The sequence below is a fragment of the Paroedura picta genome, chromosome 8 (assembly GCF_049243985.1).
Source record: "Paroedura picta isolate Pp20150507F chromosome 8, Ppicta_v3.0, whole genome shotgun sequence".
Lineage (NCBI taxonomy): Eukaryota > Metazoa > Chordata > Lepidosauria > Squamata > Gekkonidae > Paroedura > Paroedura picta.
The window spans coordinates 56,783,865-56,799,496 of NC_135376.1; the positions used below are offsets into that span (position 1 = coordinate 56,783,865).

The window sequence follows — 15,632 nt, forward strand, 5'->3', positions numbered from 1 at the left end:
TCCCTTTTCCATTTGCATTTTTTGCTTCCTATCATGTTTCTATTCAGAAAACAGTATGTGATTTTAGGAGAGGGAGACGGGTGGGATGTATCCTTTGAGCTGTAGGAGTACATGGGGGATACTAGGTCCCATGAAAACTTCTATAAATTAAGCATTTCAGGCAACAGCTAATGTGGGTTAAAAATATCAGCAAATTCCCATTATTTCTTTAGTCCTATTTCTATGGAAGTGGAATGTAGAGAGTGTGATCAAGATATTAGAATCTGGATATTCACAGCAGTACTTCCAGCACCTGGCAGCTGAAACACCAGAATCACCCACTCCCCCATGGTGTCATAACCATGCAAAATACATTCCAGCAGGGTATCCAGCTGCCTGGACTCTCAGATTACTCAAGCCAAGAATTTCTGTAGTTTGGCAATCCCAGTAGCCATTTTCTGACTGATGGGAAGAAGGAAGGGCATGAAAGGGCAAAGTCAGTTTCTGCTCAGAATCATGCTCAGAGCAAGATGTTAGGAAGGCAACTGATAGTATGCCCCTGACTTCTGGAGATCCTGTCTGGCACCCTCTCCCAACTCAGGGTCTTGAGTTCCAAAAAGCATGAGTTGTGTGCCTTCAAACTTATTTTTGCAGGTGAAGCAGCTAGAAACATGCATTTTTTAAAAAAAGAGAGAGAGAACTTGAGACTCTACTTTCAATACCTGTTTGTGTGCTTTTTATGCTGTGTTTATAAATTACACACAGCCTCAGCTGCGTCTTCATTTTTTTGCAGATTTGTGTGTATATGTTAGCATGAGAGCTTTCTAAGCGTCTCCCTTGTCTTTATTCCTTCTAGAGAGAGATTACCACAGTTTATGTGACAAGCAACCTATTGGAAGACTTCTTTTTCGTCAGTTCTGTGAGACTCGTCCAGAGCTAGAGTGCTGTATTAGGTTTCTTGATTCAGTGGTAAGTTGTTTCTTATGACTGCTGCATTGCTTTATTGCACCTTGTTTATTGGTTAAAACTTCATGGGCAAGTATGGATCGATGTGAGGATGTAACCTTGCTTCTAAAGGATAATGGGCGTGCACTAATGACTGGGCATTGTATTCATTTCTGGAAACCCATTTATGCACTTCTCTTAGGGGAATCTAATTCTCAATGCTGGCAACTCTGTGGATACTTAAATGCATGGAGTAAACCTGGTAACAGGCCAGGCATAGAAACTTCCTACAAACTTGAGAAAACCTCTGGTTTGCAGAAAAATCTGAAATCTTTTTTTTTTTAAGTGAGATGTTTTCAAACCGCCTCCCATTATGAAAGGAGTGCATGTAGCTGATGAAAACCAACTCACCAGAGGCGGTAAACAAATTGGACTATAAATAAATATAAATAAACAAATAAGAAACTGATGCCATCAGAGGCCATTGCAAAGTAACCACAATAATATTCAGCCTTAGTTTCAGTCAGGAAATGTCAAGAGGCAGGTTCAGGGCTTTTTTCACTTTTGCTGGAGCACTCATTGGGGCTAAACTCAGTAGCATCCACCTTTCTGCTGTGCAAATGACTCGCACAGGATAGGTTACTTGTTACTGTTCAGCAGCAGCCACCTCATGGAAGTCAGTGTGGTATAGTGTTTATAGCTTATGTGTAGTATGGAAACCACTGGTATGAATCTCACTCAGCTGTGGGCTCAGAACGAGGCAAGTAGATTGACACGATGGCACAATTTTTTTGCACCTTTTGTCTATTGGATGATAAATGGCTAATAACAACCATTCACTGCTGAAGATTAATATATCATAGAGTTTTTACTGGAAAAAAGGAAAAGGAGAGGATAACTTCTCATTTAGAATTGTGAGGAACTAAACTTTGAATCTGCCTATCACCGTGGTAAGAGGTTTACCTGCCAGCCACTTATGGAAGGGTTTTGTTTTGTTGCCCTTTTTTAACTTAGCTGCAATGCTACACTATGTACATTAGTTATTTCACATATTTAAATATACTTTGCTGAAAAAAATTGTTCTTATTTTTCTACCAGATGAGAAAATAACTGCACAGCAAAACTACCTGTACCATTTCCATCTTTGCTCAGTAGAGAACACACATGAAAGGTCCTAGGTTTAATCGCAGACATTTCCAATGAAAGGGTTGCAAGTACAAGCTATTGAGAAAGACTCAGTCTACATGGACCAATTGTCTGACTCAGTATATGGCATTTAAACTTCCATATGTTCAGATTTCAGAACTGCTATTCCAGACATGTAACCTTATAGCTTGAGTCAAGATTCTTCCATATTCAGTAAGTTTGCTATCAGACAGAATCTTTCTTCAGCACTGGTACACCTCTGCCTGGTCTGACTAAGACAGAAAAGTATTCTCATTATCTTCTCTGCTAGTCAAAATGGCAGATTAAACATTAGCAGAAAAGCATAGATGGTTGAGTCCAAAGTTGCAGTTCTGAAGTAAAACCCGAGTCATTTCACCTAGTAATAGTTTGCTTCTAACTATGCCAGTCAGTGCTACAGTCTGCAAAAGACCTTGAAACCCGAAATCATTCCTAGCTTTTGGTCGTGGATTGTGGAAATATTTAAAGATATTAGGTTTAATTTTTGAAATGACTTTTAAAACTGTACCCATTCTCACATTGTTACAGTTCTCAAGGTAAATCAGTATGTGAACAATAATAACATGATATCTTAAAGTACGGTGACGGGCCGCGAAGGCTTTGACGCCGGGCCGCGGCTCCTTCTTCCCTCCCCAAAGTGGCCGATTAGCTCACAGCCCGGCAAGCTTCTTGTTTCGGGAGGGGAGGGAAGAGAAGCTTGCCGAGCTGCAAGCTAATCGGGCGGCGGCACAAACGCGCGTGTGCGGACTGCTGCGCACGCGCGTTTGCGCCCCTGTCAGGCGCAAACACGCATGTGCGGCAGCCCACTCATGCGCATTTGCACTGGGGCTGCCTCGCGTGCGCGTGCCCCCGAGCCGCCCTCTCCCCCCACTCCGCCGCAGCAGTCCGCAGCAGCCGAAAGCTCGCGGACCGCTGTTCTAAAAGGCCTTTAAAAAGCAAAAGAAGCCTGCAAATAAGTTGAGACAAATATCAAAGCCCTTAGATGGCACTGTCAGCAAGAGATGCTGAGGGAAACACTGATAGTGCAGGAGTCTGAGCAAGGAGTGGGGTTCCTGTAAGAATCCCAAAAGATGAAGGGTGTTAAACTGAACTCAGAAACAGCTAGTAAGCCAATGGTGATTTTTAAAAACCAGACATAGATATTTGCTTTTACTAACTCCTGTTAAAAGAACAACTGCTGAATTTTGGAGTAGTTGAAGTGTCTGTGTTTAAGGACAGCCCCACATACAATCGTATATTATAGTAATACAATCTACAGTAGCATAGAGCATCAAAGCTGGGTTATCAAGGTCTAGAAGAAAAATCAATTTCCATGCCTATTTACTTGCCATCATAGTAACCTGCTTTTTAAGCAACAAAGCTGGATCAAAACAGAATCAGCAACAGCTCTCATCTCTGCAAAGTTCCTTCTAGTGCATCTCATTTATTATTTTTATTTTATTTTTCAATTTATATCCCACTCATCCCATCATGCTCACTCTGGGTGGCTTCCAACATCTAGTTTATAAAACATACTAAATACAAAATTTAAACATAAATATTAAAATTTTAAAACCATACAATATTAAGAACAATCATACCAGCTGTTTAGCCAATTGGTTTATTAGGAGCGTTTGTAATCATGAAGGAGCTGTAAAAAAAAATGATTTGACATTGGGAGATGTCGAGGTAGGTGGGAAAGAGGCAGCCCCCCTGCAGCCTCCTCTGCCTGGCCTAGCCTTTGGCAAAGGGGGGGGGAGGAAGATGGAAGTTCAGAATGGAAGTCCAGAATGGAGGTGGGAGATTTTACCTATGAAATGGCAGAAATGTAATAGTTATTGTGTGGTTCAAGGACTTGTCACTGTGGTCACACCCATTAGTTCTTTCACCATCTAAAATAATTCATTTTGACTGTCTACCCAACCTGTGCTGTTGGTGGAGAAATGAGGGCTTTACTGCCATCATCTGTAAACTGCTCCACGGGAGCAGTAAAAATAATTGAGTAAGGGCATTGTGGAGGGAGAAAGGGGCGGGCTGAGTCCAGGATAAAAACTTGAAGGGGCCAATGCAGCTCCTGATTGGCCCCTCCGAGTGTCACTCCGGAGCCAAGGGGCCAATCATGAGCCGCACAGCCCATGGCTCCTGAATTGGCCCTTTGGCCTGTCCCAGGCTCAGAGGTGAGGGGGCCAGGGGAAGAGGCTTCACCGCCGGGAAAGGAGCAGGGAACTCGGTGGGAGGGGGGTGCAGAAAAGGCTTTGGAGCGGCGAAAGGAGCAGGCCCGCCACGTCAGAGATGTGGCAGGCCTGCTTCTTTCCCGGCGCTGAAGCTGGGACCTTGGGGGGGAGGGGTGTGTGGGAAAGGCTTTGGCGCAGCGAAAGGAGCAAGCTCTCTATTTCTTCAACCAGAGGCAGGATGGCCAATGAATCAAAGAAGGGGTCATCTTCATGCCTCTTTGCAACATTTACTGTTCATGCTCTTGTTCCTGGGCAATTCAGGATTAATCTTGGATTAATTCAAGCAGTGTGACATGAAGACATACAAAGAATGGAGATGAACTGTGTTATGTTTTCTGTTGAAATTGGATTTAAAGGATACTCAGCTCTGGATAGAGAAAACTAGACATATTGAAGTAATCATCTGAGTCTGAATCTCAGTGCAATAAAAAGTCCCATCAATAAACTTTTACCTATGACAGATTCCCAGCAGACATCCATGGCGGGCTAACCAAGGTGGCATTAAATCTATCATAGCTTGAGGGCGTTATATATGGAGACAACAATATTAAGGGTCGAAAGACAGGTAAAAATGAAATAGCAGTGTTTATGAGTTCAAAATCCACAGTATGGGTTATTCTACTGCAAGCAGTTCCTTTGAGGAACCCTCTTTTCCACGGCTTGCAGTAGAAGGGCGATCGGGACTTACCCTGAGTGTTTTTGCTGCCTCAGGGAAGCAGACGCCAGAAAATCGTGGAGTGGGACTACAGGTCCCAGAATGCCTTGGGCCGGCTGGGGACATGCAGCAAAAGGAGGCTGGAAGGGAGGGAGGCAAGTTTGCTCTTCCCAGCCTCCTCTGCTTTGCCCTTATTTGGGAAAGGGGCCGAGAAGCTTCAGCCTCTTTCCCGCCTCGCCAGCAACGCAGTTGCCCACCCTCCCGCCCTGTCTTTATGGTGGTTTTGGGGTGTGTGTTTTAAGAGCTCAGTCACTATTGGAGTGTACTTGAAATATTTTATGTGTTTATATATTCTTATATATATGTTTAAAAAAGAAAGAAAGAAAGAAAGAAAGAAAGAAAGAAAGAAAGAAAGAAAGAAAGAAAGAAAGAAAGAAAGAAGGCTGCTGTAATGTTCAAAAAAACTGTTTGGAAGTTACTTGAATTTATCGTCACAACTTGCGGTTTTTGGGGCATGGGGAGGAACCATTTGCGAGCAATCCCAGCCTGTGTGCTAGCATGCTATAGGAAAGGGGGCCTCCATAAGAGGCTGTGGGTAAACGGACTCGGGCGGTCATCTCATGGAGAATATGCCCTTGAGGTTAGATCCACATTTCCGGGTGGCTAGGGACCCGGCAAAGGTTCACGCCTCAATGGATTCCCAAAGTTGGTCACCTCCCTATCGTAACCAACAGGTCATTGGGGGCATAGGGGGCCTAGTGTGGGCCGGATGATCCTGTGCATACCTGTTGATTTAAGTTTGGCTTCCTTGTGGTCGGAGGGCCACAAGATGGCTGGTTGCGTTATCCCCATGCTGGTTCAACACTCAATGGTTCATTAAAGTTGTGGCCTGTTTAATGCCAAGAAAAGTGTGGTTGTGTTTTTGTGGCGAGAGTATTCACCTGCACAGCAATAACCCATACAACTTGGGATAGCAGAATACCTTGAGCCCTGCAAAAAGAAATGTGCAAGCACCTCCATAGTAGAGAAAGGATCATATGAAAGGGTTCCCAGGGCCACTTTCAAATAGCGTACATCCAAACTGAGCCTTAATTTTTTTCTAGCTCACTGATGTTGGAAAAAATGACAAATGGGCAGTTAAGAACAAAGAATTTGAGAAAGAGAAGCTGATAAAGAAAAGCCAGTTTAAACTGTAGGGGTGGGAAGTGCCACATTGAAGTTTGGCCCTCAGAATTTGAGAAGGGAAAAGCAGGCCCTCAGCAGCTAATTTTCACTCCCAGGATATGCCCTTAATCAAAACAGAACCTTTTGATTCCATGACTTCATGATTTCTGCTCAATGGAGAACTAAAATTGGAGGGATGATGTGCAAGGCCATGTTTTCACTTCCTGCTATACAGTCAGAAGTGGCATTATAGTGCTCTGTGGTGCTGAGATGTTGCATACCTGGAAATGACAACATGGCATCAGCGACTCTGGTTTGCAGAGCCTTCCTTACCCCAACATTCAAGGCAGATTACTGTTCCAAGACTACAAGGGAGAGGGAGAGGGTGGCCTGGGCGCTGTGCATGCATGGCGTCGTCGCCATGCATGCATGTTTGGCTTGCTGGCAGGGCACAAACCCACATGCATGGCTTCTCCACGCAAACGCACATGCGCGGCCGCTTCGTTCATGGTCCACGAGCTTCTTGCTGTGGGGAGGGGGGAAGAGGCAGGCGCAGCCTCCAGTGGCCCAGTGCTGAGGCTTTCAGGCCGCAACCTGGAGGTTGACCACCCCCGATCTAGAAGAAGAAGAGTTGGTTCTTAAATGCCACTTTTCTCTACCGAAAGGAGTCTCAAAGTGGCTTACAGTTGCCTTCCCTTTCCTCTCCCCACAACAGACAACCTGTGAGAGGGCCTCACCTAGTCTGGATATGACCAAGACATATGTAAGGTCTTATTCTGATTTCAATGATGATTATATAGAAACAAGTGATGATTTATTCTTACGAAATTTCGGCAAAACCAATATAGAAGCTAATGGATAAGAACTAAAAGTGGGAAGGTAGGTTTCTGCTGCAGAAGACCTGAGCAGAATCCATGACCAGCATCTTAAAGACAGGCAGAGAGCTGAGTTCATCTTTTCTTTTAAAACACTTTCAGACCCAATTCAGGAGAATCCCTCTAACTGTTCCTTCTTAAAGGTCAGTATTGATTTATGTTACATACAGAAAAACCTTGTTCTTGACTTGCTGTCAGTACTGATGTGATTTGAAATGATTGCAGGAGAGAGCTCTTCATAGAAAATCTAATTTTCCTATGCTGACTTATTTATTTATTTTTATTTATTTTTATTTTGACTTATATATCACCTCTCTCAGAGACTCGTGGCGGTTTATAATAAAAGAATACAATAGAAGAAGAATAAAACTACACAATCCACAAAATCCCCAATACATTAAAAGATGGCTGTTCTATGGAGTTAATACCCTATCTCTCCTCCCTTGCTCACCAGCAGTCAGAGCTCTCATCTTGCATAAAAGCAGGTGAATTATCAGTGAGGGAGTAAGACTATGTGAGTGTCCCTGAAGTTCTCACCTAGGTTTTGTCTGCCACTGTTTTCTGTCCTGTAGAGGGGTGCCAACCTCAGATCCTACCAGAATTATAACTGATCTGTAGACCGGGGTCATCAACCCCTGGGCTGCAGCCTGGTACCAGGCCACGAAAGCCTCAGCACTAGGCCACCGGCGACTGAGCCTCCCTCTCCCCCCCCCCCCCCCGCAGCGAGAAGCTTGCCAGGCCTTGAGCGAATCGGCCACTTTGGTGCCAGAGCGCCACGCTCCGGGGGGGAGAGAGGGAGGTGCAGCTGGGTGCAAACTGCATGCGCCACTGGGTGCAAACGTGCATGCGCAGAGCTACCACGCATGTGCAGTGCCCAGGCTCGCTCTCGCCCCACCCCCCACAGGCCAGTCCCCAGCCTTGCTGCTCTAAACAACAGAGATCCATTTCCCTGAAGAAAATGGTTTTGCTTTGGAGAGTGGACTCTATGGCATTATACCCTGTTAAGATCCCTCCCCAAAGCCTGCTCTCCCCCGCTTCCTCCCCCAAACCTCCAGGCATTCTCCATCCCAGAGTTGGTCACCCTAATCTGCAGGAAAATGCTATTGTTCCCTTAAGAGTTTAAAAGATGCTATTACCTGGCAAATTAAAATACAGTTCTCCCATCCCCTATAACTGCAGAAATGACCATGATGTAGCCTGAAAGGAAGGGAAATCTACTGGAGACTGAATGCTTTTTTCTAAAATTCTGTTCATATCTACATGGATATATGGACACAATGTGGCTGAAGAAAGGGTGGTCTAATTTCTGTGCATGGATTTGCTCTTGTAGTCTCTGCCGTACCTCTATTACTTCCATTAGTTGTGTCTTGACACAGTTGAACTTACCAGTTAGTATTCACAGCAGGAGCAAGGATAGCTAGACAGCTGCCTTCCCATACTGTTTGTTCAAGTAACCATTTGAGACACCAAACTGTGTGTGAGAATAGGGGAGAAACATAGGGGGTGGGGGTGACAAATGTGGCTTCTGCTGTCATCACCTGCAGTGCTGTTGCCTGGTAGGGCAGGGCTGGCTTTTTCTTTGCTGCCCATCATTGTGGGGGGGGGGGAGTATATGTTCTCCCTTGTTTTACTAGAACCTGGAATCTGTCCAGGGCAGAGGCACTGCCTCAGCACCCCACCCGGGCACCCCACCTGGAGAGCATGGGAAGAGATTGATTGAGTCAGCCTAGCCATATCCCCTTCAGTTCTCCCTGCCTGTTCACAGTTTGTACGGACTGAGCAGGCTAACCACTGTTTCATTGTTCGGTTGCCCGACTGCTGAAGCAATGGCACTTGTTAGCGTTGTCCCTATATCGTTGTGAAACCAGGTAAGAAACCAGGGTCGAATTTACACTTTGCTTTTTATCCTCTCCCTGCCTGAATAACCCCCTCCCATCTGTACAGTATTTGATTTCCATTTTGATTTGGGGCACTTTAAATTTTCCTTCTGCAACCTCCAGGAGCAAATATAAGACACTATATTTGAAGAACCGGCTTTTAAAGCCCCCAGTGTAAGTGTAGATTTTCTGTGTTTTGCGGATTAACTTCCTACCCGTTCCTGCAACACTGATGTAGCAATGCAGTCTTCCCTGATTGGCCAGGGCATCAGTTCAAATACTTCCTGGTTTCTGGTTGCAAGACTTCCCTCCCAAGACTTAGGGGCTTTACGCACCGGGATCTTTGTAGCAAATTGGTCACTGAATGAAAAATCGCCATTTAAAATAGTGGAATTCGTCGTTATGCATACCTGCCTTTGTAGTGGAATCCAGTTGCGTTTTGTAGCGTTTCCCACAGGCTTCCGGTCTCGGCAGAAATCGCTAGAAAGGAAGCGCTATTGCCAAGCTCGTCCCGTCCCTGGCCATCAAGCAGCCAATGGGCAGCCGTTAGCATGCTCCCAAACAGCCCCTTTCCCTTTAAGAAAGGTTTAAAAAAAAAAAAACAGACCCATTGCAACGAATCTGTGTAGATTCGTTGCAACGGAGAGACCCATCCAGCTGCCTAATGTGTTTGAGCTGTCGTTTGATCGTTTGATCGTTGCCACGATTCCTCCGAGTGAAAAAAAAATTCCCCCCCCCCCTCACGGGCCCAATTTTTGGCTGAATGAATGTGTAAAAATTAATGGGAAAATACATCAGCAAACGGGCTTTTCTGTGGTTTGTGCTTAGTGACTAAAGGGGAGGGACTGAAGCCAGGGAAGCCTCTAAACAGAAAGAGGCTCGCTGGTGCGTTTATCCCCGCTCGCTCAGAGAAAAAAAAATGGCGATCGCTTCGCCGGAAGATCAGAGAAGAGAGCCAGGGGGAGGGACTTTGTAGAAACCGCAACAATGTTAACGCACAGGTCTTTTTCGCTAGTGTTGCAGATTGGTTGCAGGAGTGTATCGCTTTCCGGAGGGTGAATCCACTTTTGGGGATTTCCCTGAAAGCGCTACAAGGAAGTTCTTTTTGCAGATTGGTTTCAGGTGTGTGGCAGATTGTCGACGACGTTGTGCAAAACAGCAAATCAGTAGCGTTTTCAATTGGCAACCATTGTGCTATTTTGAAGGTGCGCAAAAAGCCCCTTATTTCTGCCCTCATTTTGGGATCTCCAGAAGCCCTCACTTCTCTCAGCAGAGATTTGCCTCTTGGATTTATTTCCCCCTTCTTGTTCTCTCTGAGGCTGCTGTCTCCAATACTCTCTGCCCCACCCCTAAGAAAGAAAGAGCCTCCAGCTGTATTTGGCTCCCCTCACGTCTTGGAGCTTTCCCAATCAAGTGCAGAACGCTTTCTGTTTCAATTTGAAGGGGGGGGGGGAGGAAGGAGGAAGTTCAAATCGATCTGAATTCAGCAGGATAGATAACAGAAAAAATAAAGTAAGTGCGGAATCAGCCCAGGTCAGTCAGAATTTGGAGCTTGGATCTGTAGGCTTTGTCTGGAGTGTCTGGGTTTAGTCAGATGTCTGTTTATTTTATGAGTCCAGGATCTGCTGCCGTAGCTAACGATGGTTAAGAATCATCTGCTGGGATTGACTGAAGTAACTGATTTATTCCTATTAAAATGTTTTTAAATCTTTTCACATGCTTTATTTATTAACAGTATGCCATAGATGTCTGCTTTCTGGTTGTGGTACAGCTGTAGTCCAGAGTGCCTTATGATACATGTGCTGTACTGTGGGTGTATGGTGTTGCCTGGTGACAGTGCAATTAAAATTGCATGGTTTACAGACTTCACGTCTTGTGGTTCTGATCATGTTTGAGAACAGAAACTCTGCTGGTTTTGCGTCTTCCTAAACATGAATAGGGGTGCAGAAATGTGCACCCGCCTTGATCCTGTGGTCAGAACAGGAAACAGGTCTTTGACATTTGGACTTTATAACTGATATAAAAACTGCAGTTCTGGAAGCCTCCAAGAACCCACCTCTCTGAACTTGATCAGCTCCACCCATCTCCTGAATGTTTAGCAGTGTCTCTCTTGTCAGCCTGAAATGGTTTTTGATTTAGATACTGTTTGATAAATAGTTACTTTATGCTGTTAATTGCAGCAAAAAGTGCAGTGTATTTTAAAATTTTAATCAGCTTTACAGTTCAGGGTTTTATTTATTTATTTATTTTTATATTTGTATTCTACCCTTCCCCAGAGACTCAGATTAAAACATACAATAAATATACAAAATTTGGGTTGGGAGGCCAGTGAATTTTTGATGCTATTTCAGAGTTATTTAGCAAGGAAAATTCCCATACACCTTTCCCGTTGGTTTCATATCAGAATTTGATTCTGGTGGTCTGTCATGGCAGCAAGGCTACACAAGACTGGGTTGGGGCAAGAGAATATGCATTTAGTCATCTCTGCCAGAGGAGTTGCTCCAGTCTAAACCCACTGGAAAACAACAGGCACTGACAGAAGTAACTGCCTAGAATCATGCTGCTCATTTGGTGCAGGACATTTGACCCAGGGTGGCTGTGCTTGGATAAAGCTCAGAATGAGCCAGGAATTCCTCAGGCTCATGTTTTCCTCCCTTGGGCTTAGCAGAGATAGTGAAGATTGCCCTGCTTCTGTTGTTTACCCCTAATCTGGATATCAAGCTTCACTGTGATTTTAAAGCTTTGAGCTTGACTTACAGTCTGGTCCTAAACATGTTCTTCTGAAACAAGTCCCACAACATTTGACAAAGTCTACTCCCTTATTTCGAATGCGTTCTTGATCTTCCTTCAGTGTCTTGTCTGTGCTAAGAAGAGGACCCCCTCATTTAAGCTTAAACATGTGAAGGACCTAATTGTAAAATAGAAAACTGGTATACATATTATCCCAACAAGACAAAAGTGCTACTGGAGAGCTGAAGGTCTGACCTGGAACTGGAATGGGTAGGTCTAGGGTTGCCACCCTCCTGCTGCCACATTAAAAGGTGGTGGTGGTGGGGAAAGCAAAGGTTAAGATTGTGTATGCTGTGTCCTCACTTCTGTTACCTCACTCAAAAAATGTGTCAAGTAGCTCTTAGAATTGCTGGAAATAAGGAGTTTCTGGTGATTTCTGACCTATCTGACTTCTGGATTTCCCCTGGAACTGATGTTATAGCACAGTGGTCCCCAACCTTTTTATCACTGGGGACTGGTCAACGCTTGACAATTTTACTCAGGCCCGGGGGGGGGTAGTCTTTTGCCAAGGGACGCTGCCACCTGAGCCCCTGCTCCACTTGCATTCCTGCCGGCGCCCCTGACTTCCCGCCGCCCGCTGGGGGGCGCTGCCAGTAGCAGCTGTTCAATGCCACACCAAGGGGGAGCCGCAGCCATGGCGGCCGCTGGAGAGCACCAAGGTGAGCCGGCGGCAGAGTAGCAGGGCAACCCCCGAGGCAGCAGCCTGGGAGGAGGATGAGGAGGAACCACAGCCCAGTACTGACTGATCTACGGACCAGTACCAGTCCCCAGACCGGGGGTTGGAGACCACTGTTATAGCATACACAACTGTGTCCTCAGCCTCTATGCTCCTGATTATTGCCAGGGATAACCAAGCAATCATAGGCTGCATTCCCCAAGAACAGGTCTGTAGTTTAGGAGTCCCCTTAAACTCAGATCTGCTGCTTCCTTCTTTCCCATACCCACCAACCCGTCTCCAGCTGTATTTGTTATTTATTTATTCATTTATATACTATATATTCCACCTTTCTCCACAATGAGTTTCCAAAGCAGTTGACACAGTTCTTCTCTACTCTATTTTATCCACACAACAACCCTGTGAGGTAGGTTAGACTGAAAGTGTTTGACTGGTCCAGAATCACTCAGTAAACTTCTGTGGCAGAGTAGGAATTCAACCCTGAGACTTCAAGATCCTAGACTGAAACTCTAACCATTCTACTACACTGTATTTCCCTACAAGCAGAAGAGGTACCTACTTTGCATTCTAGCAGCAACCCGTTTTAACCCATGTGGTGTTTCCAGAGTGTCTCCTGATTTTCAGAAATAGCTGAAAACCTTAAGTCGGATAAACCCTATTTTCCTCCTTTTCACCTTGGAAAAGAGCCAACACTGGCGAACCAGTTGAAAACGTGGCTGTTTAGCCCAGCTTAAGTTTTATAGAATCCTATGTAGACAGGTCTTGCCACTGGGGACTTAAACATAGTTAATGTGAAAAAATGTTCAGTGACCTACATTCAAGTCCTGGATAAGATTATCATATTTTTACAGTGATGAGTGTAGTGTTAAATAGTGAAGAGAAAAAAGCTAGGTGAAATTGATTAGGTTAAGAATTAATGTTGGAAACTGCATTCTGAATTAATTTGCTGTGAGATATGATCAGTGTTCTCTGAGTGCTTGTGTGGCTGTTCACTGCTTGGGAAGTTAAATGCAAATATTTTTACTTCATATTAAATATGTTTTGTAATATCAATAGTCCTTTAATCTTGCTGTAGCCTGCCATCCTCTTTTTTACAATGATCATAAATTGTGACTGCTGAGATAAGACTCCCAAGTTTTCTAACCTTTTAAAATAGCTGTTTTATCTGTGTGGCTTTATTCCTCGGAATGGGTTCAGAAAAGGGGGTGTGGGAGGAGGGAACAATGCTTGTTAAGATGCCATAAACATTCTTGACTGCTCAAGCTTTCAAGAGGCAAAACTGCCTGTAGTCAGATATCATCTAAATGGCCAGGAAATTGGATGAAAGAGCTCTGCAGAATCCTCTGTATTCATTTTTGCTTGTATATTGCTGGTTCATCCCCAAAGACTTTTGGCAGAGGAAAGGCTACAGTCATGCATTTTAACATTCTGTGAATTTCTCATCTGAAGTAGGATTGCCCTAAAGTTTATTTTGTAGGTTGCTTCCACACAGCAGCAGTTCTATGTGTAGATTTCAATGCCAGTGTGTTGTGCGGCCAGCTGTCTGACTAGGCTCTTAGCCAGCTATGGAGACACTGGGAATAAGGCCCAAGCCTACAATGTAGGCTAGGCCATTTAGCTGTCTGGCAGAGCCATTCCCTGCCAGAGCCATTCCCCACCACCCCTTGGGCCCCACTCTTCACAGAGGCAGCAGGCCTTCAGGCCACATAGGGGTTCCTAACACCAACAATTCCAAGCCCAAGGGAGGAGGTTCACAAAGCTAGGAGGCCTTTTAAGAAAGGAACAGAAAGAGGAGCCCAGGAAGATCAGCCTGGGCTATATAAGGCCATGAAACACCAGGTCAAGGAGGACCCATTTTGGACACCTTGTTTCTCTATTCTTCTCTCTGGCAGGAGGTTCCATAGAGACTAGAGAGGGCAATGAACAGTTGAACAGGAGATGGAGGAACCATGTTGCTTGAATCCTCCTCTCCTCTATACCTAAGGCTTAGTATGGAGGTAGAAGAGTCCATGCCTTTCCCCATCCCAGCATGGCCAAAGTCTCTGCAGCATCTTCACCTCCTTCAGGAGAACATCACCAGACTCCACCCAACTAGAGTGGCCAACCGCAAGGAAGAACCTGGAGATCTCCCACTTTCACAATTGATCTCCAGAGTACAAGTCTATGTTCCCTTGAAGAAATTGGTTGCTTTGAAGGATGGACTCTGTGACACTGTACTCTCCTGAGATCCCTTCCTAGGCTCCACCCCTACTCGCCACACAATGCCTATGCAAAAGCATTCATAATGACAATGAAACATCCACATAGCAGTTTCCCAAGTAGTCTGCCCTGCACTTTTGTGGCCTCAGTCTCTTTCCTCACAAACAACTGCTAATGTGCCCACATATGAGCTGGCACAAATGAAGATACTACCACCTCAGCTTTATTGAGGATTTGGGGATCTCCATGTCTCTTTCTGTACTGTGTCTAATAAGAGTTCTGGAGGAAGGGATTTCTGTTGGTGAAGCGGCAAAGGATCAGATAGTAATCAATGTTAAAAGGATCAGGTAGTAAGTGATGTGAAAGACCTCTACCTGAGACCCAGGAGAGCCACTGCCAATCTGAGTAGATGGCTCAAGGATCTGATTCAGCATGTATATGTACTCAGCTATAAAACAGAGAGCACATAGAAAGAACTTATTCCTAGATTGTTTGCTACAAGATTATACTGGTCCGGGATAAGATTGTCCAAAGATTCACTGTATGCTTTTTGAGAAATGAAGCATCATGTGAAATGAATCTCCAATAGAAGGCTACAATCAGATGTAAAGCACATTGTTCATTTTCTTTTCCAGGCAGAATATGAAGTTACTCCAGATGAAAAACTGGGAGAGAAAGGAAAAGAAATTGTGATGAAATACCTCATCCCAGAGGTAAGGAACATTTGCCCATGTTAAATAATAGTGGGAGGAATGTTGTGATCAGGATCTTGGTATCTGTCTAACAGGTTATTGATAAATTATATGTAGTAACAAAACAGATCTTTAGGCTTTAACAAAATCAAGTGGTACAGACATTGTGGGGTTATAATACTTCAGGTAGGAACTCCACAGCTCCCCTATGTTGAAGCATCCTGCAGATGGAAAGCTAGCATGTCAGGAACAAGAATGATGGCCATGTTTGCTGTGTAATAGTTTGCAGACACCCCAGTTTCCTGTCCTTGCTCTAAAACACAAGTCATCCATTATGTTAAAAAAAATTCTACTGTGGTGGTACACTTGGTGGTTCTCTCAC

At 44.7% G+C, this 15,632-nt stretch overlaps 1 protein-coding gene across 2 annotated transcripts in view; it reads left to right on the forward strand.

Moving 5' to 3' along the window:
• GRK5 (G protein-coupled receptor kinase 5) overlaps window positions 1–15,632 on the forward strand; it is a 208,272-nt gene that overhangs the window by 103,365 nt on the left and 89,275 nt on the right. For both annotated transcript variants that reach the window (XM_077349914.1, XM_077349913.1), the window contains exons 3-4: window positions 836–948; window positions 15,194–15,271. In XM_077349914.1, coding sequence (XP_077206029.1) covers window positions 15,251–15,271 — 21 coding nt within the window. In that variant the 5' untranslated portion in view covers window positions 836–948; window positions 15,194–15,250. The remainder of the gene's footprint in view (window positions 1–835; window positions 949–15,193; window positions 15,272–15,632) is intronic.